Source organism: Lissotriton helveticus, chromosome 4_1, assembly GCF_964261635.1.
Source record: "Lissotriton helveticus chromosome 4_1, aLisHel1.1, whole genome shotgun sequence".
Taxonomy (NCBI): domain Eukaryota; kingdom Metazoa; phylum Chordata; class Amphibia; order Caudata; family Salamandridae; genus Lissotriton; species Lissotriton helveticus.
This window is the reverse complement of record NC_136063.1, coordinates 100629234-100654199: the sequence shown is the minus strand read 5'-3', so window position 1 is coordinate 100654199 and position 24966 is coordinate 100629234. Positions and strand designations below refer to the sequence as shown.

General features: G+C 51.1%; 1 protein-coding gene across 5 annotated transcripts in view; it reads left to right on the top strand.

Annotated features, from left to right (window-relative positions):
* The window catches only part of MROH1 (maestro heat like repeat family member 1), a 2054050-nt gene that overhangs the window by 1453936 nt on the left and 575148 nt on the right, over positions 1–24966 (top strand). For all 5 annotated transcript variants that reach the window (XM_078686516.1, XM_078686513.1, XM_078686514.1 and 2 more), the window contains one exon: positions 4408–4520. In XM_078686516.1, the coding sequence (XP_078542642.1) occupies positions 4408–4520 (113 nt within the window). The remainder of the gene's footprint in view (positions 1–4407; positions 4521–24966) is intronic.

The following is a 24966-nucleotide window of genomic DNA, read 5'->3' as shown; positions in this document are numbered from 1 at the left end:
AAAAAGCGCCAAGGGCAGAGGCAGAGGCAACAATAGTTCCCGTTCCTCTGCTGCCACCAAACAGTGACTCCCTGTCACTGCCCCCCGACCATCCAACACCTGTCGGGGGGAGGCTCCAACAGTTCCTGCCAGTCTGGAGAAACATCACCACAGACTGGTGGGTAAGAGAGCTTATCCAGTTCGGGTATTGTTTGGAGTTAACGTCCACTCCACCCAACATACCCCCAAGACAACGTCCTATGTCGGCAGAGCACTTGCACTTATTGCAGCAGGAGGTTCTCGTAATGCTGCAAAAAGGAGCAATAGAGCTCGTGCCAGTGGAGGAAGAAGGCACAGGGGTTTATTCCCTGTACTTCTTAATACCAAAAAAGGACGGCTCACTCAGACCCATTCTGGACCTGCGCCCCCTCAACCTATACATACTCTCAGAACATTTTCACATGTTGACGCTACAACAGGTTCTTCCACTATTAAACCAGGGAGACTTCTTCGCAACCTTGGACCTCAAGGATGCTTATTTTCACATTCCACTCCACCCATCCCACAGAAAGTACCTCAGGTTTACCATACAGAACAGGCATTACCAGTTCAAGGTCCTACCCTTCGGAGTGACCACTGCCCCCAGAGTGTTCACGAAGTGTCTGGCGACCGTGGCGGCGCACCTCAGGAGACAGAACATACATGTCTACCCTTACCTGGACGACTGGCTCGTTCAAGCCAAGTCGGCTCAACAGTGCGCCGCAGACATGTCCCACACTATTCACCTCCTTCACAGTCTGGGGTTCTCGTTAAACTATCCGAAGTCGCACCTTCAGCCAGCCCATGTGCGGCAGTATCTGGGCGCGACCATAAATACTCTGGCTGCCAAAGCACAGCCAAACCCTGCGAGGATCGACAACATCCAGTCGCTAATCCAGAGGTTCAGACCCCAACACTCAATCCCAGCGAGAGTGTTTATGCAGTTGATAGGCATGATGGCCTCCTGCATCTTCATAGTCCCGCACACGAGACTGCATATGCGTCCGCTCCAGGAATGTCTAGCACATCAGTGGACGCAGGCTCATGGACAGTTGAAAGACCTAGTGTTGGTGACCGGTCGGGCGTACAACTCTCTGCATTGGTGGAATCCACACAACCTTTGCAAGGGCCGACCGTTCCAAGAGCCTGTACCACAGATCATCCTCACGACGGACGCATCTCTCCAGGGGTGGGGAGCTCATGTGCTCTACTACACGGTGCAGGGACTATGGACGACACAGCAAAGGAAGATGCGCATCAACTGTCTGGAGTTGATGGCGATCTTTATGGCGTTAAAGTCCTTCAAAGTACATTTGTGCAACAAGGTCGTGTTGATCCGGACGGACAACATGACGGCCATGTACTACATCCAGAAGCAGGGGGGTACGCACTCTCCACAGCTGTCTCATCTGGCTCAGAGCATGTGGAAGTGGGCCATTCAGAGGAACATCTTCCTCATGGCGGAACACCTTCCGGGCAAGGACAACCAGATGGCGGATCTGCTCAGCAGGTACAGCCATCAAATGCACGAGTGGGAGATACATCCATCGGTACTCCGCCCGTACTTCCAGCAATGGGGTCATCCAGAGATAGACCTGTTTGCCACAAGGGAAAACGCAAAATGCCAAAGCTTTGCCGCCAGGTTCCCTCACCCACAGTCGCAGGGCAATGCGATATGGATGAACTGGTCAGGCAGATTTGCGTACGCTTTTCCCCCAGCACCTCTCATTCCGCTGGTGGCAAGAAAGCTATAGCAACACTCGATGACGCTCATCCTAGTTGCTCCAACGTGGGCACGCCAACCATGGTACACCACGTTTCTAGAACTTTCCGTGGTACCGCATCAAAGGCTGCACCTCTCACCCAGGCTCTTGACGCAGAACCATGGCGACATTCAGCACCCAGATCCGCAACAGCTCAATCTGGCGATCTGGCTCCTGAAGTCCTAGAGTTTGGCTACCTTAATCTGCCTCCTGAATGCATGGACATCATCAGAGAGGCAAGAAAGCCCACTACCAGAGCTTGCTATGCAGCGAAATGGAAGCGTTTTGTCATCTACTGTACGTAGCATAACATAAATCCGCTAGATGCATCCATTCCAAACATCATTTGCTACTTGTTACATCTTTACAAATGCAATCTAGCGTACGCTTCCATTCGGATCCACTTGTCAGCCATAGCAGCTTATCTTCAGAACCGGCAGCACCTCTCTGTTTTCAGGGTGCCTGCCATTAAAGCCTTTCTAGAAGGGCTCAAGCGGGTCATTCCTCCCAGAACCCCGCCCGCTCCGGTATGGAGTCTCAATGTGGTCCTCACTAGGTTGATGGGTCCACCCTTTGAGCCTCTACATTCATGTGAGATTCAATTCTTGACATGGAAAGTGGCTTTCCTCATTGCCATCACGTCTCTCAGACGTGTTAGTGAGCTACAGGCGCTCACAATACAAGAGCCATTTATTCAGGTTCATTCCAACAGGGTGGTGCTCCGCACTAACCCCAAGTTCCTTCCAAAGGTGGTGTCACAATTTCACGTCAATCAGACAATTGAACTGCCCGCATTCTTTCCAAATCCAGAGACGGTGGCGGAAAGAATGCTCCATACCTTGGACGTTAAGAGGGCGTTGATGTACTATATTGACAGGACACAACCATTTAGAAAGAGACAACAACTATTCGTTGCCTTTTCAGCTCAGCACAAAGGCAACCCCATTTCCAAAGCAGGAATAGCCAGGTAAATTGTTAAATGTATTCAGATTTGCTATCAGAAAGCTAAACGCACTTTAACAATCCCACCCAGAGCACACTCCACACGCAAGTTAGGAGCCTCCATGGCATTCCTGGGAAACATTCCTTTGGAAGGCATTTGCAGAGCAGCCACGTGGGCCACACCCCACACGTTTACCAAACATTACTGCGTAGACGTACATTCCAAACAGCAGGCAGCTGTAGGACAAGCTGTTCTCAAGACTCTATTTCAGACTTCTGCAGCTGGCACGGGCGGCCGCCGTTAATGGAGGGACTGCTATATATTCTATGCTATAGATATGAATTTAGCAGCCCACATGCCTCGAACTGAATATTCTACTTACCAGTATGCATCTGTTCTTGGCATGTAGGGCTGCTAACATTCATATCGCCCACCCTCCTCCGCGGCGCCTGTAGCAGCTGCAGTTTGCTTTTTGCATTCAATCATTAGCATGGCCATCTTTAACACGGTCATACTCCATCTTTGCCGCAATGGCTAAAAACAATCTGGGGATGGAGTCGATGCCCATGCGCACTGTAGTCCAGGGGAGGAGCCACCTATCTCGTGATACTTCGAAGACTCTTCCAGGACAACAATGTGCGATCATCCGGACCCAACACTAGGCGGCGATCTATGCTATAGATATGAATGTTAGCAGCCCTACATGCCAAGAACAGATGCATACTGGTAAGTAGCATATTCAATAACTTTTTTTAACATCAAATACTCGTGTTCATTGAAACAAACTTACATTTTCCTCGGAGCCTTCACGATATATACATTTCCACACAGGTGCCATAGGTTCACCTATTAAGGCAAAACTGAATATAAATGGGCTACCTTTTCACCCTGTATAGCAGGATCACAGTAACTACAGTTGCTGTAATGTCCAGCTTGACTGTTTGTTTGTAATATTGTGCACCATATTCACTGGTATACTTTTTCTTGTTCCTCTGAGAGCTGTGTAACACTTAAACTCAAAGGTTAAGTATAAGAGGAAAACAAACAGTTAGAACATAAAACATTTGTGTTGCTTTTGGAACCATTAGATAGCTCTGTAGTATCTTCTGCAGGTCTGATGTCTGTGGCATGTTAAGAGGGACCAATGGTGATGGAGTTGCATTGCCATATATACAGTAGGGTATTATCTGATGATGTTTCCGTGCATCCTACAGGTCTCTCATTGCACAGCTGTGCTGGGTCTGGGATTACCTAGTAGGGAAGTAATACAGATTGTAGGTTGAGAGAAATGGGAACAAAAAGAGATTGGGTGATGGCTCTTACTCCCTCATGGCATAATGATGGGGTAGTCACTCTATTGCCTCAACACAGACTGAGGGTGTAGGGCCAGATTAACAATGTGCTAAGAGGTTGATGCAATACAAAATCGCAAATAACCTCCATCTTTTTATTAGAATGGGTTAGTCCTACCAAGTTCCACTTCCACTAGGATCAGTCTAGTGCACATAACCAGCTGCTATATATTAATATTCTGAAGAACTGTCTGTGCTCAGCATTACACAGAAATATTGAAATACCGTTATGATCTATCTGCTTGTTTGTAGATTTACCCAGGAAAGCATAATGAACAGTCGACTCTTGAGGGATTATACAGAATAACTTCTGTGGTCTTTTTGTTTGCAGGATTTGCACAGGATTACACAGATGAAATTGTCGAGAACCTAAAGCCTTTAAAAGAAGGTCTGGAGAAGCCTGATTCAACAGTTCTATTCCACACATGCTTCAACATTGCCATGGTGAGCAAAGGAACAAGTAGGTCTTTGCATTAAAAGATACAGGCAGGCAGCCTAATAGGCATTATTGATAGAAAGTGCACTGGTTTAACAGGATCCCTAGAGGAGGGTTAAGAATAAACTGTGACAGCAGCCAATGCATGTGGGCTACATGGCTAAATTGGTTGGGCCATACAAATACATTGTAAACCTATGTCATTACATTTATGGATTCTGTTAGACCTGGCACCTTGGTGTGAGTTTCCCTTCCACTTTTTGCTGATGTGCCTCAGATGTTTTTGCTGGTGTCCGCTGCTCAGGGCACTGTGCCACGGCCACTCCGTGCCGCAGTGCAAGTGCTCCCAATGTAAAGTGTAACTGTGATTGATGTTCATGATTGGTTCATTGGATTGCTGTCAGTCCCCAGTAGAGTGCACCAGGAGTGCCGGGGCTTGTAAATGGCAATACTGCTAGTGGGCCTGCAGCGCTGGTTGCGCCACCCACAGAAGCAGCCTTTTAAAATGTGTCTGGGTCTGCCATTGCAGAACCTGCATGCAGTCTGGTACTGTCATGCTCGCTGGGCAAGTGCACACACTTGCCAGCCTCTAAACCTTCCCTTTGCTTCATATTAGTCACCCCTATGGTAGGCCCTAGGGCAGGGTGCATTGTAAGTGTAAGGTAGGACATGCTCTGATGTATGTGGCATGTCCTAATAGTGAATTACAGCCAAATTCGTTTTTCACTATTGTAAGGCTACCTGTTCTCTTAGGCCAAGATGGGCTGCTGGAATTATTACACTCTATAATCCCAGCAGGCTCAGGGAACATGGTAGGAAGTCAAGTTTAGTATGCCTGAACTCAGAATAATAAAATACTTCTTTTAGTAAAGTTTATTTTAATATCCTGTGTTTGCAAATGCTACTTTTAGAAAGCTAGCATTTGCTTGCCTAACCATTTCAGCCCGCCTCTGCTAGGATGTGTATCTGACTGTCTGGGTTATGTGAGGGACAGGGCTGGGGGATGACAGGTGGTGAATGCAAGGATTACACCTTAGTGGGAGGTGGGAGTGCCCCTGGACTCTGAATAGGGCTGTGCTCTGCCACCACAATGCTGGCTCCACCTCCTGGAGAGCGACTGATGACTTAGCCCGACACCTGGCCCAGGAAGGGAGAAGCACTGTCAACAAAGTCATCCTGGCTGCCCCTGTCCACACAATGCTGGCTCCACCTCCTGTGGAGCGTCTGATGTGCCAGCCCTGCTCCCTGAAAGGAGAGACCAGAGTACACCCAACAAAGTGCTCAGAGACTGCAAGAAGTTATGCAAAGGCCCCCTGGCCTGTAAGAACAAAGAAAATGCTGTATAAAAGTAGGAGCCCTGCTCCTTGCAAATCAGAATCCTGTTTCCCACAACGAACCTCTGCCCAACTAGAAGGAGAAGAAGAAGCAGGAAGGACTGGTCTGCTGTCTGCCTTGCTGAGGAAGGAGTGGAGAAGTCTTAATGAAAAGACTTTGCTGACTTGTGCTAGAAACTTTCTCCAAGGGCTTGTCTGAGCTTGCCCCCTGATCTGAACCCCAGGACTAGTGGGTTCTTGGTGCCTTCGCTCGCCCTCTTCTGAACCGTGTGCTTTCTCCTGCTGGAGCTGAGACCTTGAGCCCCTTCGCCCCCTCCTAGGGCCGTGACACCCAGGAGCCTGGCCGCCCGTGTCCTGTGAGAGCCCCGCTCGTGCAGAGTCGCTCTCTTCCCCGTGGACCGGACCGCCTGCCTGTCACTGGAGCGCGTTGTGTGCCCTCACTCGCCCCTCCCGCTGGAATTTCCTTCTCGAGCGCGATCTACGGCTCGGGCCGCCGCCGTACGTCTCAAGCGTACCCGGCCGCCCCGCTTCGCCCTCTGACCTGGAAAGAGGCCGTGCCGCACCCTGAAGCGCCCCCAATATGGACCGTACTGGAGGATCTGGGCCGCACCTGCCTCACGAGAGCTGCCGCAACTGAGAGTCCGAAGGTCCCCCCGACGCGCACTGAAGGAGTGCGAATCGTCCCTGCTTCCCCTGAATCTACTGGAATGCCAAGATATCTTCATCGGGCTCGGGGCCCGCAACGTTTTGTTTCCCCGTGCGCTTATCACCACCAGGTACGTGCCTACCTTGGCGGAAGTCGTCCGCGAGGCGCGTCCTACTGAGAAAGGCCGCTGTTCGCCTCAGAGTACGGAGCGCACAGAAGAGGTGCGACTCGTACCCTGAGCCCCGCTGAAAGCGTATAAAGTAGACGGACAGCCCCGTACGCCTCGTAGCTTGGAGCGGTACGCGACGTACACGCGCTCATGCTAGATGCGTGAGCCGCGGTAGGGTCTCGCACATTTTTCCCCGGGAAAGCGCGCCGGAGCGCTATGAAGCGTCCCGTGAGTCCCAAAGAGGCCCCCAGTAACTAAGAAGCCTAGTAAAGCAATTTAAAGAACTATCCATAAGTGAATTGAACTAAAAGGAACCATTTGAACTGCAACTAAGAATACTTGCCTAATTACAATCTTGTGGCCTAAGTTAAAATCGTTATATTGGTCTTGTGATAAGTCTTACCTGTCAGATATATTTTTATATAAAGAGAACGTATTTTTACATATCTACAGCCTGGTGTCCAATTGTGGTGTGATTGGTACATTTACTGTGTGTGTGATTACAAATGCTTAACTCAGAAACGCCTGAAGAATAGCCTTGGCTGCTCACGCCACGCACCTAGAGGGTGAGCAAGGGTAATTCTAAGGGGTCATCCTTCGCCCTGACTTAGAGGAGAGGGTCCCTGCTTGTCACAAGTGAATATTTGCGCCAACCAGAGACCCCCAATTCTAACAGATTCTGTATGTTAGTCATTGCAACAGTCATGATCACAATTGAGAAGAATTGGAAGATCTGTGTCGCTTGGCCTCCTTCGATGCCAGCGGCTCCCGCCTCTTACGACACCTACCCCAGCACCGATCCCACTTACGACACCTCCGCCACTTCCGACGCTGGTCGTCTCCCTGTCTGCCTCAACCCTGGCCTCCACCTCGATATGGACACTGAGCCGGACCTGCGCAGGGTGTACTTTGGAGGATGAGGAGGACTGGGAGGGGTCTGTTGACCCTTTGGCAGACCAGCTGGAATAGCCGTACTGGATAGAGGAGTTGGGTGACACCAGTGGTCTGGATACATCCCCAGACCCTGGTATGCTTTCTCCCCCTACCATTGCTACGGAGGAGGGAGCCACATATGCTGTGGTGTTGCGTAGGGCTGATGAGGCCCTTGGGGTCTGAGCTTCCTACTGTGGCAATCTGAAAAACAGTTAGATCTAGATTCCTTAACTTATAATTACCCCCAGGCGTCAGGCTGGATCATGGAAAGTTTTCCGGCAGCAGAACCCCTGCACGTCGGAAGGTCACGTCTGTCGACATGCGTGTTCGTTGTCGGCATCGTGTTTGCCGGGGTCGTGGTCGCCGGGATGACGTCGCAGTAGCTACATAGACATCGCCCTCGCGTGCTGACTTCAGTTCTTACATTTCTGCAACTGCAGATCCGGAAAGAGCGGTACCTCCAGTCACTTTTTGACTGACTTTTTCTTGAATTTTGTCGATTTTTGTTTTTTTGAGTCCATTGACAACAGGTGCACGAGGGATACCTGGCTTCGAGGCTTGCGGTTCCTGTAACTGACTGATGGTGAGGGATCCGCACCGTGTGTGTCTCTACTTCCTGGAGCGCGACCACAACCTCAAGTCGTGCTCCGACTGCCGGACCATGGCCCCAAAGTCTTTGCGGGAGCAGTCCCGAAAGTTACTTGAGTCCCGACAGTCAGCTCCACGTCGCTCGAGGCCCTGGTCGCAAAGGAGGTCGAGGGACCGGTCGCAGAGCTAACACCATTCTTCATCTAAGTCTTCGCATTCACGGTCAGTTAAGTCGATGCACAAGAAGAAGCATCATCGCTCTTGGACTTCTCCGCATCAGTCGGCTGGCGCGTCAAGGGATGCGGATGGTGCTCCTCCCACGGCTCCGAGTGGAGCTCTTAGGGTCAGCTCCGGGTCCCCCCCCCCCCTTCCCGGGAAAGAAAGCGACCCCTGCCCAGCTTCATCAGTTTTACAAAGTGATGCACGCCATCTTTGGGCAGTCCGACTCCGCCGGCGGGTTCAGCCTCGGCTCCGCAGGGTCCCCTTGAATCTAGATCTGGATCTGGATCAGCGCCGGTCAACCTTGTCACACCTCCCCCGGCGCCGATTCCACCGGCACCACATCCACAACTGGCGTCGGCTGGGGGCACAGCCGACCCCAGGCTTCACCTCGAGGTAGACCCGAAGTCGGACCGGCTTTGGCCGGCACTAGATCTGGCGCCGATGGGTACTTTGGTGCCCCTGTTTTACCATGGCTCTCTGAAACCAGATTTGCAACCAAAGGAGGATGAGGAGGACTGGGAGGGGTCTGAGGACCCCATAACTGAGCATTTGGTTTATGAACAGGACTAGAGAGAGGAACTGGGGGAAGCCAGTGGTCTGAATACCTCACCAGACCTTGGCATGTTGTCTCCTCCTACCGTGGCTACAGAGAAGGGAGCGTCATACACAGTGGTGTTGCGTAGGGCGGCCGAGGCTCTCCACCTTGGACTTGCAGAACCCTTACTTTCACATCCCTGTTCTGCCGGGCCACCGGCATTACCTGCGGTTCATTGTAGGCCACAGGCACTTTCAGTTTACCGTGCTCCCTTGGGCCTTACCAGCGCCCCTCAGGTGTTCACGAAAGTGATGGTCGGTGGTTGCAGCTTATCTGCGCAGATCAGGGGTTCCAGTCTTCCCCTATCGCGACAACTGGCTGTTGAAGGCCCGCTCGCCCCAGGCTGTCGTCTCCCACCTCCAGACTACAGCCGACCTGCATTCGCTAGGGCTGTCCATCAACGTACCGAAGTCACACCTGAACCCCTCTCAGAAGCTTCTCTTCATCTGAGCGGTTCTGGACATGACCCAGGTTCGGGTTTATCCTCCCGAACAGCTAGTCTTAGATATTCGAGCTATGGTTATGATCTTTCAGCCTCTATCTCGGGTTCAGTCTGGATGACCCTCAGTCTGCTGGGTGTGATGGCCTCCTGCATCCTGCTGGTGGACCATGCCAGATGGCATATGCGAGCTCTGCAGTGGGACCTGAAGTTCCAGTGGACACAACATCAGGGAATCCGTTCAATTGCGTCCAGATCTCGGAGGGCACTGCACACCAATTGCAGTGGTGGCTCACAAACCAGTATTGGGTCGGCGGCAGATCACTCTCCCTTCCCCAGCCAGAGTTCACAGTGGTGACCGATGCATCACTTCTGGGATGGGGCAGCCACATGGGGGAGGCTGAGATCGGAGGCCTCTGGTCTCTGGCGGAGTCTGGGCTCCACATCAACCTTCTGGAGCTTCGGGCGATTCGTCTTGCACTCAAAGCATTCCTTCCCTCTGGGGAAGAGTGGTGCAGGTTTTCACGGACAACACCACCGCCATGTGGTACTGCAACAAGCAAGGTGGGTGGGATCGTAGACCCTATGTCAGGAGGCCCTCCGCCTCTGGATATGGCTGGAACATCAGGGCATATCCCTGGTGGTTCAACACCTGGCAGGTTCCCTGAACACCAGGCCGAACGAACTCAGCTGCAGGTGCATGATGGATCACAAATGGTGTCTTCACTCGGAGGTGGTGCAATGTCTCTTTCAGCAGTGGTGAGAGCTTTGGTTAGATCTATTTGCCACTGAAGAGAACATGCAATATCAGCAGTTCTGGGCATTAGAATTTCCCAACGTGGCACTCACTAGGTGAGTCTTTTCGACGAGAGGTGAATTGCGGTCTTCTACACGCCTTTCCACCTATACCACTTCTACCCAGAGTGCAGAAGAAGATCAAGCGCGACTTGGGGCCAAGTCTTTCTTGTAGCTCCCTATTGGGCATGAAGAGTCTGGTATTCCGAGATGCTCAACATGGCCATCGATCCTCCGATCAGACTGCCTCTTCAGGAGGATCTTCTGTCACTGCAGCAGGGGAGAGTCCTCCACCCGAACCTGTCCAGCCTCCAACTCCTTGCGTGGAGACTGAGCGGCGGCAGTTGACATCGCTTGACCCGCCTCCCGAGATCTCTGATGTTATTTTAGCAGCCAGGCGTCCCTCCACTAAGACGGTGCAGATGGAACACATTTGTGACATGGTGCACAGCAAAGGCTGTGGATCCCTTTTCTGCCCCTCTTTTTGAGGTGCTCTTGTCCCTCCTTTCTTTGGCCCAGCAGGGCTCTGCTCTGGGCACTCTAAAGGGCTACCTCTCGGCCATTTCAGCCTTCCTTAGGCTTCCTTATCAGCCTTCTCTTTTCAAGTCCCCTGTTGTAAATAGATTCCTTAATGGCATTAGTCATCTTTTTCCTCCTCTTCTGTTCGTAATGCCTCAGTAGGACTTGAACTTGGTTCTTACCTACCTCATATATGCGCTGCCTTTGAGCCGCTAGATAACTGTCCTCTCAGACTTCTCACTCTGAAAACTGCCTTTCTGGTGGCCATCACCTCTGCACGCAGGGTGAGTGAGCTACAAGCTCTTTCTTCCAAACCTCCTTTTCTGGCTGTCCATCAGGACAAGGTCATCCTTCGGACTAGACCTTCCTTTCTTCCCAAGGTGGTTACTTCTTTCAACATGGGTCAAACCATCACTTTGCTCACCTTCTTTCTGCCCCGGCATTCTTCAAAAGAGGAAGAGAGGCTCCACCGACTGGATCCAAAACGTACACTTTCCTTCTACTTGGATTGCACCAAACAATTCCGGGTGGACGACCAGGTCTTTGTTGGCTAAGTGGCTGCTGAGAAAGGTCTTGGACCAAGTGCCCAGTGGCATAAGCGGACTCTGCAGTGGGACCTGAAGTTCCATTGGGCGCAGCATCAGGGAAATCTTTCCAATGTCGTCCAGATCTCGGCGGGACTGCCCATCAGTTGCAGTGGTTGCTCACAAACCAGGACTGGGTCAACTGCAGATGCCTTTCCCTTCCCCAATAAGAGTTCACAGTGATGACAGACGTGTAACTACTTCGATGGGGCGGCCACGTGGGAGAGGCCGAGATCAGAGGCCTAGCATCTCTGGCGGAGTCCAGACTCCACATCAACAGTTTGGAGCTCCGGGCGATTTGTCTAGCACTGAAGGCATTCCTTCCTTCTGCCAAAGGAAAAGTCGTACATGTGTTCACAGACAACACTTCCTCCATGTGGTACTGCAACAAACCGGGCGGAGAGGGGTCGTGGACGCTCTGTCAAGAGGCCCTTTATTTCTGGAAGTGGCTGGAACATCAGGGCATGTACATGGTGTTTCAACACCTGGCAGGTTCCCTGAACGCCAAGACGGGCGAACTCAGCCGCCGGTGCATGATGGATCACAAATGATGTCTTCAATCAGAGAGATGATGCTAGGTCTCTTTCAGCAGTGGGGGAGCCTTGGTTAGATCTGTTCGCCACTGATGAGAATGCACAATGTCAGCAGTACTGCGCCTTGGAATTTCCAAGGCGGCACTCGCTAGGCAATTCTTTTCGTCGCGAGTGGAGTTGCGGTCTGATACACACTTTTCTGCCTATACCACTTCTGCCCACAGTGCTGAAGAGGATCAAGCGCTACCTAGCTCAAATTATTCCTGTGTCTCTAGACTGGGCACGAAGAGCCTGGTATTCTGAGCTCTTGAACATGGCTATCAATCCTCCGATCAGACTGCCCCTGTGGGAGGATCTTCTGTTGCAGCAGCAGGGGATGGTTCTGCGCCCAAAACTGTCCAGCCTCCACCTCCTTGCGTGGAGATTGAGCGGAGACAGTGTACAGCCTTCCACCTTCCTCTCGAAGTCTGTAATGTTATCTTGGCAGTCAGGCATCCCTCTACGAAAACAGTATACGCCTATAGATGGAAAAGATTTGTGGCATGGTGCACAGCAAAGGCTGTGGATCCCCTTTCTGAGGTTATCCTCTTGCTGCTTTCTTTGGCCCAGCAGGGCTCTGCTTTGGGCACACACACTTAAAGGCTATCTTTCGGCTATTTTGGCCTTCCTTCGCATTCCTGATCATCCTTCTCTTTTCAAGTGCCCTATTGTAAATCGTTTTCTTAAGGGCCTTACTCATCTGTTTTCTCCTATTCCTTTTATAATGCCTCAGTGGGACTTAAATTTTGTTCTGACGTATCTTATGTGAGCTTCCTTTGAGCCGCTACATAATTGTCCTCTAAGGCTTCTGACACTCAAAACTTTGTTTCTGGTTGCCATCACCTCTGCACGTAGGGTGAGTGAACTCCAGGCTCTGTCTTCAGAACCTCCTTTCCTTGCTGTTCATCCATACAAGGTTGTTCTTCGAGCCAGACCTTCTTACCTAAAGGGGTTACTTCCTTTCATATCGGGCAGACCATCACTTTTCCCACCTTCTTCCCGCCCCCACCTCCTTCGAAGGAAGAAGAAAGGCTCCACCGCCTGGATCCAAAACGTGCGGGGTCCTTCTATTTGGATCGGACAAAACAATTCCGGGTGGATGATCAGCTCTTTGTTGGCTATGTGGGCACCAAGAAAGGTCGGGCGTGCCCATTCTACCAGGGTGATTATAGCCACTATCGCTTTGGGGCGAGGAGTACCCCTCCATGACATCTGTCAGGCAGCTATGTTTTCATCACTGCACACATCTACTAAACATTATTGCCTGGACAGTTCGGTCCGGAGTGACGGCTTCTTTGGCCGTTCGGTTCTCCAAGACTTTCTGGGGTCAACTTGGTTCTCTGGGTTTGGTATTGCTGGGGTATCTATTCTAAGGTAAGGAATCTATAACTAACTGTTTCTTTCAAATTAACAAGTTACTTACCTTCGGTAACGATATATCTGTAAGAGACATATATTAGTTCTAGATTCCTTACCACCCCACCCATCCTCCCTGTTCTGCGAACTGACTTCTAGTTTTAGGGACTCCCTTTCAGGGCCCTAGTTTTGTGCACCAGATGTCAGTGTCTTGCAAGGCTATGCGCTTCTGGCGTGGAATGTTGTGTAAAAGAACTGATGTCAGAGTGCAGGGGCAGCGTCTAAATAGATACTGGGACGTCATGACTGCAACCATGATGGCGACGACGAACGCATAGTTGACCAACGCCACCTACTGACGCGCAGGGGTACTGCTGAGAAATTCTCCGGATCCAGTCTGACGCCTGGTGTAATTCTAAGGTAAGGAATCTATACCTGTTAGAGACTTCAAGCTGCAGATTCCTTACCTTTGAATTTCCCAGGCGTCAGGCTGGATCCAGAAACTTTTGCTGAGGGAAAACACTTGCGCGCTACGTCGGGTGGCTCCATTCGGCTTCATGTGACGTCATTGGTGTTGGTATTGTCGGTTATGACATTGCGATGCCTACATAGGCGCCACCAAGACGAGCGGAAATCAGTTATTTTCTTTCCTCGCCAGTTAAGCGCCGATCTGGGAAGAGCTACCCCCTCTGACGCTTTTTAGCAGGCTTTTTTCTCGACTTTTGTCTACATTTTTTGAGTAGCGACTTCATATGCAAGGGATGTCTGGTAGAAAGACAGGTTTTTAACCATGCGGGTCTTGTTCCCTCATGATGTCGGTTACCTATCCCACCGCGTAATTCTGTGGTGTCTTGAACGCGACCACGATTCGAAGTCATGTTCAGACTGTTGGGTGATGGCTCCAAAGACCTTGAGGGAGTGGGCAATTAAGTTGCTCGCGGCCTGGCAGTAGATACCATTAAGCGAGACTCCGTGGAGGTCACGGTCCCGTTTGAAGAAGAGGAAGTTGCGGGACCGCTCACTGAGCCCTAAGTCCTCTTCCTTCCATTCGAGGTCATCTGGACACTCGGGGAAGAGGCACAAAAAGAAGATGAAGTCCAAGCGGACTTTGACTTCACATCAACTGGCGTCGGTCGTTGAGAGAAGTAAGGAGCATCTATGCTCTTGGCACGGTTTTGCGGAGCCAGAGCCTGAGTTGGCTTCGCGCCTCCCTCCCTTTCAGAGAGCCGGAACGACTCCCGCTCAAATTAAAGATTTTTAGAAGGCCATGCGCTGCAGAACGACCTAATCGGGTTCGACGCCATCGGCCACGACCGCAGCGCAGAGGGGGTCTCAGGGATACGATCCCGGATCTGGTTGACGCCAGTCGTGCCAAAGCAACCAAATCAGTCTGACCCTGTGCCTCATGGGAACAGTCCAGCCCGAACTGCCAAGCCATGTCTTCCCTGGACTGGAAAAAAGCATCCTGGGACTGGTTTCGGGCTCACAGCCCTCATCAGCCAGGCTATCTTGATTCCAGTGGCAAAGTGAGCAAGGGACCCATGGTCTGGGCATACCCTACCAACTTAGGGCGAATAAATCAAAACCAAAGGGGATGATGGACGGATCGTTAAACAATGCAAGCACTCACCCCCAGTCAACTGATCTGGGTTTAATCCATCATCATTCTTTAGCTCACTTCGCCACCCCAGTTAAAACATGGCCATATGCAAATCAGTCTGACCCTGTGCCTCATGGGAACAGTCCTGCCCAAACTGCCAAGCTGTGTCTTCCCTGGACCGGAAACAAGCATTCTGGGACTGGTTTCGGGCTCACAGCCCTCATCAGCCAGGCTATCTTGAATCCAGTGGCAAAGTGAGCAAGGGACCCACATCTGGGCATACCCTGCCAACTTAGGGCATGCCTTTGTCACCCCGAGTGGGACGGGTATGCCCAGACGCGGGTCCCATGATCTCCATGCCACTGGAATCGAGCTATCCTGGCTGAAGAGGGGTGAAACCCCGAAACCGGTCCTAGGATGCTTGTTTCCAGTCCAGGGAAGACCTCGGTTGGCAGTTCAGCCCGGACTGTTCCCATGAGGCACAGGGTCAAGACTAATTTGCGTATGGCTTGGTTCAAACTGGAATGGCATGGTGAGCGAAAAAACGATGGATTTAGGCACAGATCTGGGGTGAATGTATGACATTGTTCGACATTCTGTACATCAACTGTTGTTTTTGCATCCATCATAGAAACTAACCATATTTGGAAAGTTGGCACCCCCTTTACACAACGGTGGGTTTTTCAGTTGAGGACACACACACAAGGCCTTAATGACGACATGCCATGGGCTGAGTGTGTCATGTATCCTGACACTGATTACCCCCCACTCCTCAACGGGGATACCAACCTCTGGTTCCTTCCCTACACTCCTCACATTAGACCTTAGGAGGAGACACCTCTTAAGATATGAGGCTGTGTGTAGGCCTTGCTTGAATGAGCATTAGCCAACCAGTGGACCATCATGATTTCTACTAGGGTCCTGATCTACTTATCCCCCAACCCTGCCACCCCCCTTTTCCTCTGCTACTCTAAGTCCTGTCTTTTGGGAGACAGGACCTATACACCCATCGTTGAGCCCCGTATACATATCGCTACACAGGTATCCAGAGTCGAGGGATCACGCTTCATACGTGCCATCCATTAACCTTATTACTTATTGGTTCAGATACTAATTAATGTTTTTTACCCTCATTGTATAACTGGACATACCAGTTGTCCTGCCTCCTTAACACACCCTCTTTCCATGTTTTTAAGCCCCTTAGATTGCCTGCTCTTGCACTTCTACCTCTTGACCTTATGCATGAGTAGGCTGATGAACTATTAGGAGTACATTGATGTGTTTTTTCTTAGCCCCGCGGAGAAACCAATGGTGTTTTTTCGGTCACTTCATCGAAACGTCAGGGTAAATATCCCAACCCACCACTTACTTGCCTTACTCTCTGCTACAATTTTACCTTTCTAAGATGGGTGCTGTTAGTTGCTAGTCTCCAGTGGTTCCGTAAACTCCTTCACTCATGTCACTTCCACCCTTCTCTACAGGTCGGGTGCACTGTTAGTTTCTACTACCCGACTTTCGCCTTTTTATACCAGCCTCAGCCACCTCCGGCCAGCAGACGAGGGTAGGTGCGACTTTAAGCCCCTTAGATTGCCTGCTCTTGCACTTCTACCTCTTGACCTTATGCATGAGTAGGTTGATGAACTATTAGGAGTACATTGATGTGTTTTTTCTTAGCCCCGCGGAGAAACCAATGGTGTTTTTTCGGTCACTTCATCGAAACGTCAGGGTAAATATCCCAACCCACCACTTACTTGCCTTACTCTCTGCTACAATTTTACCTTTCTAAGATGGGTGCTGTTAGTTGCTAGTCTCCAGTGGTTCCGTAAACTCCTTCACTCATGTCACTTCCACCCTTCTCTACAGGTCGGGTGCACTGTTAGTTTCTACTACCCGACTTTCGCCTTTTTATACCAGCCTCAGCCACCTCCGGCCAGCAGACGAGGGTAGGTGCGACTTTCAAACACCTGTGCACTGATTGGAGTAAGCAACATTTTTTTTAACTTTATGTACGAGCCATGGTACCTTCAACCACATGGGTGCCATTTTGATCTCTAGCCACGCTAAGTAACTTGAAAATCGCCATGTATTAACTGAAGGAATTAGGAGCATTAGCATTCCAACCCTTCTCATCCTGATGCTATACTTTTAGTTGTGAGCAGGTCTCCTTCATCTTTAGTTTTTATTTTTTATGTTTCCATTTACTGCCATTTTTCTATCACATTTATTTGTATCTGCTTCTTTAGATTGGATTAATACTTTGTAGTGGTTCTGAACGACTGTTCCCAGACAACTACGACCACAAACCTGTCTAAGTTTCATGTAATGGTGTACATTTTCCTCTGACCCCTGTTTATCTTTAAACATTTTACATTTTCTGTCCGTCCTGATGAAACATTATGGACCACTAGGGTGTGAAACATGTTGACCCCATGACCTTTTTCACTACTCACTTTTTGAGAAACTAACCCTCCTCATTGGCAGAAGGTTGTACAGTTCTTCTTTCTCTGCTTTCAATCATACCGAACAGGTACAAGAATAAATACTATTAGGGTCACTGTGACGCTATTTTTAATTCACCTACACACTAAGCCCACACACTTGCACTCACCACTACAGCGTGCCTCGTAAAAGATCTCCGCTAAAGAGCCCTCTCACGGGGCTCGTGGGGGACTGCAGCAACAACCCCACGAGGAGCAAAAACACCCTATGATGAAGCATGACACCTTAAGGGGTGTGTGAGGGCAACTCTCCAAATTTGAGGACTTTCCCTGCTAGCCATTCTATCCAACCTGATATTCATCTATTTTAGATGAGTTACTGTCCACTGCTTCTCCTACCAACACCTTCTGCAGCCTATTTGGCCAGGGTCCTTCTATAGGAACAGTTACCCTTAAGTGAATTTTATGTAAGGTCTTGGGCGCATGGGTACTGGACCTCCTTTTTCAGCTCACCGTCCCCCTCTCTGTGAATTAGATATACATTAGTGATGCCTGAACATCACCTGAGCGCCTGTAGATCTCATCCAATCATTGCGCTGAAGCATCCCACTGATACCAGCTGCCATGCCCAAACAGTCAGTGGTGTCCAGCCCAGAGCGAATTACATGCTTCACTTAGTCCTGACCATCATGAATGATGTGAACACGGTTGGTGCAGTATTTATCAGGGACTGTTGGCCAGAACTCACTTGCAATATCCCATAATGTATGCAAGCATCATCCCAAGGGGCAGCTGGTGTTTACTGAGCAAAGAGTAAGACTAGCTGATGAAAACATTATGTTCCCAAATGCCTCCATATGTTTTGATTCCCCAGCAGGAAACATAATAGGGAATGCATTAAGGTGTTGTCTACTCCTGGATGACAGGATAACTAAGCTTTGATGCGTGCATGAGGAAAGGATCGCCCTGTGCAGGTCTATGTCTTCTGGTCATTTGTCCATTTTCTGGGGGAAAGGTTTGGCCCAAGTGTCCATTATTTTCTTTTGTTTAAAGAAATGGGGCGACATTTCACCCCAATGCTAGACGCACTGCGTTGAAGAAAGCAACTCTGCTGCCATAAACCAATTTCATCAATGTTTATTCGTATTTCATCCAGTTTTTCACATTATCACTTTTTTCGCCTCATGTCACATGAAAAGACATCTTACGTTCTTTAATACTGTTTCCTTAAAGCTATTGAAATGCCGATCCGGGCCTTATTCAGTAGCATGGAGTGCACGTAAGAATTCCGCATAAGTTAATCCTTTTCGGGCCTAATCCTGGCTACTGCTTTGATGATCACAATCCCTTCCTAGTGCTATAACTGTGCACTATCTAAACGTAGAACGCCTTTCTCAACCTGTGTTAAAACTTCTACATACACCGGCCACATTAACCTGTGTGCGACCCCACCCCACGACAACTTGTATTCGTGAATAACTTTTTAGAAACCTGATGCACTACGTTTAGATAGTGCACAGTTATAGCACTAGGATGGGATTGTGATCATCAAAGCAGTAAGTAACAGGAAGTGAAGGGTTAAAAGGTGACGGGAGTTGAAGCCAGATATCGGAGGGTGGAGACACAGCACAGGTGTTATAACGGCAGCGTTAGGTGAAAGCAGAGCATGAGGACGGTGAAACAGTTGGGAGGCGATTACCAAAAATAGATCTTTGAGGTAAGGATGTGGGTGAGCACAAACTGTGGAGTCGGGTAGAAAATATGTAGGTTGGAGAAAGTTGCTCAGGTATGTTTTTGGGGAACTGTTACACTGGGATTTCAATGTGGAGATTTAATTTGAGGGATATAATGCAGGTTAAGAGAGGTGCACTTGGGTTTCAACTTAGTTGTAGTGCTTTTTAGACTACAGTTAGCGGGAAAGACGTACATTATGGTGAGAAGTTAAAGAACTAGGGACTTGCAATAGTTTGTGAAGCTATTAACATGTTTAACAGGTTTAAATACATGGTCTCACAAGAATGTTTTTAGTTTCAAAAGTGTTTTTATTGAAATTCTTAACAGGCATATAGTAAGACATCTCTGTGAGAAAAGTAAACTCAGAGCATACATTGCGGGCGGGACAGACAAGCATGTCTTCCCTTGTGCAGCAGAAGAAGCAATGAAGGTATGCCCAATGAGCGATGCGACGTCATGCTTGGAAGGGCAAAAGATTGACATAAGGAAAACAACACGAACCAAAAACCCCCACCCCTCCCCCACAAAATCCCCCCTCCCTCCACCCCGACCAGTGTGCCCAGGAAGGTCAGTGACACCTGCATTGAGTCGTGGGAGTGTGACGAGGCCATGAGTAGTAGAGTCACCGGGAGTCATCGGTGGTGCTAGCGAGACGCAAAACCCTAAGATACTTGGGGCAGGTGATTTCATTGAACTCCTTGGATAAGAGGGTCAGCAAGGGGAGCCATGTCTTGCGAAAGGCGTCTGTGGAGCTGGTGAGAGTGGCATGGATACGCTCCATCCCAAGGGTGAACCACAGTTTGTGGAGCCATCCCGTGTGTGTAGGTTTAGTCGTAGTGCCCCATAGTGACAAGATGTGTTGTGTGGCTGCCTGCATAGCGATGCCCATCTGTCGGCCTCGTAGTGATTTGAGGGGAAACATTAAGGCATTGGGCAGGCCCAACACGGTGTACGCAGGGAATCTCGGGACTTCAGTTTCGAAAGTGGAGTCTATGTCATCCAGGACCTGTTTCCAAAAGTCTCCCAGCTCGGGGCACTCCCAGAGGATGTGAGTCAAGGTACCACGTTCCCCGCACCCTCTCCAGCAAAGGTCGCTGCGCTTCGGGTTTCCTTGGTGTAATCGGGCTGGAGTAAGGTGCCAATATATGGCGAGTTTGACTGCAGTTTCTCTCGCTTTGGTGTTTCGTGTAGTGTGTGAGGCTCTATGGTAGATGTATCCCCATTCTTTGGATGACAAGGTCCTCCCAAGTTCAGCCTCCCAGCGCCGTTGACCGGGTGATTTAGCCTGGGAGGGTGAAGGGGCAAGCATTTTATAGAGTTCGGAGATGAGGCGCTTGTCTGTGGTCTTAGTAAGCAGCCACTTCTCGAAGTCCGTCATGGGGCGGCCCACTAGGGTAATGACGTTCGGGTCAGTGAGCCAGTGTCGGAGCTGGAGGTATTGGAAGAAGTGGGGGTGTTCTATCCCGTATCCTTGTTTAATGTGGTCGAAGGAAAGAAATCCGTTCAGGTCAAAAAGATGACCCGCAGCTCGGCACGCCGAGCCCCGCCATTGAGAAAATGCACCTGGGCCCTCACCTGGGGGGAAGTCAGGGTTGTCCAGAAGGGGAGTGAAAGGGGAAGGGAAAGTAGTCAGTCCGCGTTTGAGCGCCACCCGATTCCACACCTGTAGGGTCGTGCGAGTGATTGGGGACCGTGACATATATTTGGGCCTGTGGTGTTTGGCCAGGAATGGAACCCGCCACAGCGGCGTCTGAGCCATAGCTCTATCTTGGAAGAGCCATCTCTTCTCCGATTCGGGTCTGTACCACTCCACCAGGTACCGGAGTTGGGATGCCTGGAAGTACCGCGCCAAGTCCGGGATTCCGAGACCGCCCTCATCCATGCTCCTGTATGCAAGCAGTTTGTGAAGTCGGGCTCTCTTCCCCTCCCAAATAAAGCCAGACAGTAAGTCTTGTAAGGTTTTCAACGTGCCCGCAGGGGGCACAATGGGAATTGTTTGAAACAAATATAAAATCCGCGGCAGGACTGACATTTTTATAGCCGCCACCCTCCCCAGCAGAGAAAGAGGTTGTTTGGACCATCTCGCCAGGTCTGAGCGTATCTGGGTGATGAGAGTTGCGTAATTAGTGGAGACCGTGAGGTCGGTTGAGGGAGTCAGGGTGATACCTAGGTATGGTATCCGGTCGGCCACCTGTAGGCCGCTGTGGTGACCCATTGCCGGGGCCCGCGGGCGCGCATTTTTGCCTAGAGGTAAGATGAGGGATTTTGCGATATTAATGCGGAAGCCTGAAACAGCCCCAAACGAGTCAAGTTCCTCCATGAAGGCAGGTATAGAAGTATCAGGGCTGTGTAGAGTGGCTATGACATCGTCCGCGTATAAACTGATAGGATGGGGTTCGCGCCCGAAGTCGATGCCCTCTATCCTCGGGTTGTCGCGGACTCTCTGTGCTAGAGGCTCGATATACATCGCGAATAGGAGGGGGGAGAGGGGGCACCCCTGCCTGGTACCTCGTTGGATCTCAAACGGGGGCGAGCGCAGGCTCCCCAGGCGAACCGGGGCCTGTGGGTGATGATAGCAGCCCGCTATGCGCGAGCAAAAACGGTCACTGAGACAGAACCGGCGGAGTACGTGTTGTAAATAATCCCAGTTCACGCGATCGAACGCTTTCTCCGCGTCGATGGCAAGAAGCGCAGAGTCCGAAGCTCGAGAATGCGTCTTGTCAATAAGGTGGAGCACCCGTTTAGTATTGTCTGCACACTGGCGGCCTGGAACAAAGCCAGATTGGTCTGGTTCCAAAAGACCAGGAAGGCACGGGCCAAGGCGGGCAGCAAGGATACCTGTAAAAAGCTTCAGGTCTAGGTTCAGTAACGAGATTGGGCGGAACGCAGAGCAGTGCGTGGGTTTTTTCCCTGGTTTAGGAAGCACCACCACTTCAGCGGCTAGCATGTCCGGAGGTATGGCTGCCGCCCCCTCGAAAGAGTTGAAGAGGCGAGCAAGCACCGGGGCCAAACGCCGATTGAAGAGCTTGTAGAAGCCCGCTGAGAAGCCGTCTGGTCCTGGGGATTTAAGTGGGCGCAGTCGAGAGATGGCAGCTAAGACTTCTTCCTGGCTTATGGGGGCATCGAGAGCTTCTGCGGTAGATTCAGGGATCGCGGTGATAGCCACAGTATTTAGGTATGCCTCAATATCCCCGGACGGGACTTCCTCCCCCCCGTACAGGGAAGCGTAGTATGAACGAAACGCCTCGGCCACTTGGGCATCGTCTGTGAGCACTTCACCGTTGGTGCCAACTAAAGTGGTGATTTTGGCCCGTTGGGTCTTGGCCCTTAGAGCACTGGCCAGTAGACGCCCCGTTTTGTTCCCTCCGACATAGTAAGTATGCCGTAGGCGGAGAGCTGCAAATTCCGCCCTGTCTGTATCCAGACTGGCGAGTTGGGCCCGAGCAGCTTTTAGCTGTTTCCACACTCGAGGGGCACACGTGCGACTGTGTACCCGTTCCAGCTCCGCCACCTGCGCCGTAAGTTCCTCTCTCTTGCTTTTGCGGTCTTTAGCTTCCGCAGCCGAAATAGCTATGAGTTCGCCCCGCACGACCGATTTCAGAGCCCCCCAAAGAGCCGTCGCTGAGATGCCCGGTGTATCGTTGGTAGATAGGTAAGTGTCTATGCAGTCCCCAATACGTTTAGTGACATCAGGGCGCTGTAGCAAGGGTTCGCGGAGGCGCCATGGGCCTCGGGGGCGGCGGGGTGCGCGGAGAGCGAGGGAGAGTTCCACCGCGTCATGGTCAGTGAGGGCTGCGGGTGTGATGGTAATGTCCTCAAGGGTTGTAAGGAGGTCTGAAGAACCCAGGAAGTGGTCAAGCCTGGCGTAGGTGTGGTGCACATGCGAGTAAAACGTGAATTGTGAGGCAGTCGGATGACGGGCCCTCCAGAGGTCTACCAAGCCCCTTTCGGATAGCCAATCATGTCCGGCAGATGACAAGGCCCCAGCGTCTCCGTAGCGGTGGCCAGACCGATCGGCATGTGTATCCATAACAATGTTAAAGTCCCCGCCCAGGAGTAGGGGTGTGTGTGGGGTCTGGAGGGCTTCGGAAATGGCGCCTTTTAAGAAGGCCTCCTGACCTGTGTTTGGAGCGTACAGGGTGCCGATTGTGAGCGTTGTGTCACCCACGGTGAGAGTGTATGCCAGGAGGCGGCCTTTGATTTCCCCCACCTTGCTACCCACCCTCCCTCTAAAGGAGCTAGAGATTAGGATCGCAACCCCGGCATTCTTTGTTGGAAGGGAGCAAAAGAATTGTTGTGGGAAGGCTCGCGAGCGCATTCTGTGCCAGTCCTTCTGGAGGAGATGCGTCTCCTGTAGCAGGCAAATAGCGGCTTCAGAGTTTTCCAAGTAAGAGAGAACAGCTCTCCTCTTGATCGGGTTGTTGAGCCCCTTCACATTAAGCGTTATAATCTTAAGGGTGTTGTCTGTCATCGCGCAAGGGGTGTGTGATGCAGCGCTGGTTGGGCCATAGGCACGTCAAGGGAGCACGTGGCGGTTCTTGGTGAATAGTGTATGGTATGGTCTCTATTTGTGTCTGGGTGTGAGCCATTTGTGTGAGTGAATACTCCAAGTCGGCATATGCATCTTGGTGAGGGGTCTCTTCGCGCGAGAGCTGAAGTAGCGTGGCACACTGGTCCCCACCCTGGATCCCTCCCTAACCCAACATCCCTCCCAGAAACAGCCCGCAGCCACCAAAGTATGCAACGTAGTACATGCAAATAAGGACAGTAGTAGGCCGCAGCGTAATAACAAAACCCCAAACCCAGTTCCCCCCAACCCAAACCCAACAAAATGGAAACCTGTAGTCCCAATCCTGTCAAGGCACACAGGATCGTGGTTAAGAACAATGAAGGGGTCATTTCCGATGGCGGCTCCTCCGGGCCCCCCGCCCCAACCGCCAGTCGTCAGGGCTGAGCAGGTGCGATACACAATCTCCTTAGCAAGAGTTAGTATCACTCTGGGGAAGAGGTCTCTTTGATCACCTCTGCCACTGCAGTCTCACGCTCCCGGGAAATGACAGAGGCATCGGGCTTGAAGCGCTGAGGAGGGGATCGTTTGCGGTGTACAGTCTGCCAACCCCCTCTGGAGGAGCCCTGTGAGCGCCTGAAAACCGGTTCAGCATCCACTTGGTCAAGACCCAGGAGATCACAAGTGTCTTTAAGAGGTCGTAGCTGCTGTAGCCGTCCGTTCCATTTGAATATGATTCGAAAGGGATGCCCCCAAGAATATGAGATTTCTTTTCCCCGCAGGAAGTCCGTGACTGGCTTGAATTCCTTCCTTTTCTGGAGAGTCGTGGCGGAAAGATCTTGGTATAGGGCAATGGGATGGCCTTGAAACTGGATGGGCTGAGCTCTCCGGGCTTCCCGGAGGATCCGTTCTTTAAGCGGGAAGTCCGGAAGGAAGGCCAATATGTCCGGCGGTGGGGCTGGGGCTCTGCGAGGCAGTCCTACGCGATGTGCCCTGTCAATGCGGATGTGGAAGTCGTCTGTCTCTCCCAGAATGCTCCTGAAGAGGGTCTGCAGGTACGCGGTGACATCAGCCCCCTCGTCTTTCTGAGGGACCCCCCGGACCCGTATGTTGTTCCGTCTGGAACGGTTTTCCAGGTCCTCCGTATGGGCCTGGAGGTCAAGGTGCTGGTCCGTGAGTCGCAGGACTTCTTGCTGGAGCAGTTCGATCTCGGAGCTCCTGGCTTGATCAGCCTCCTCGACTGCGACCACCCGTTCGCCGAGGTCCTCCACATCCCGCCGGAGTTCCTTCACTTCCCCCGCCACCTCCTGTTGCAGGGATTTGAAATCTTCCCGTAGCGAGTTGAAGAGCGTCTCCAGAAAGGCTTTGGTGATGGGCACTTGGTCATCCGTGGTCGCCGGTGATGCCTTCCCGGTCCCAGGGG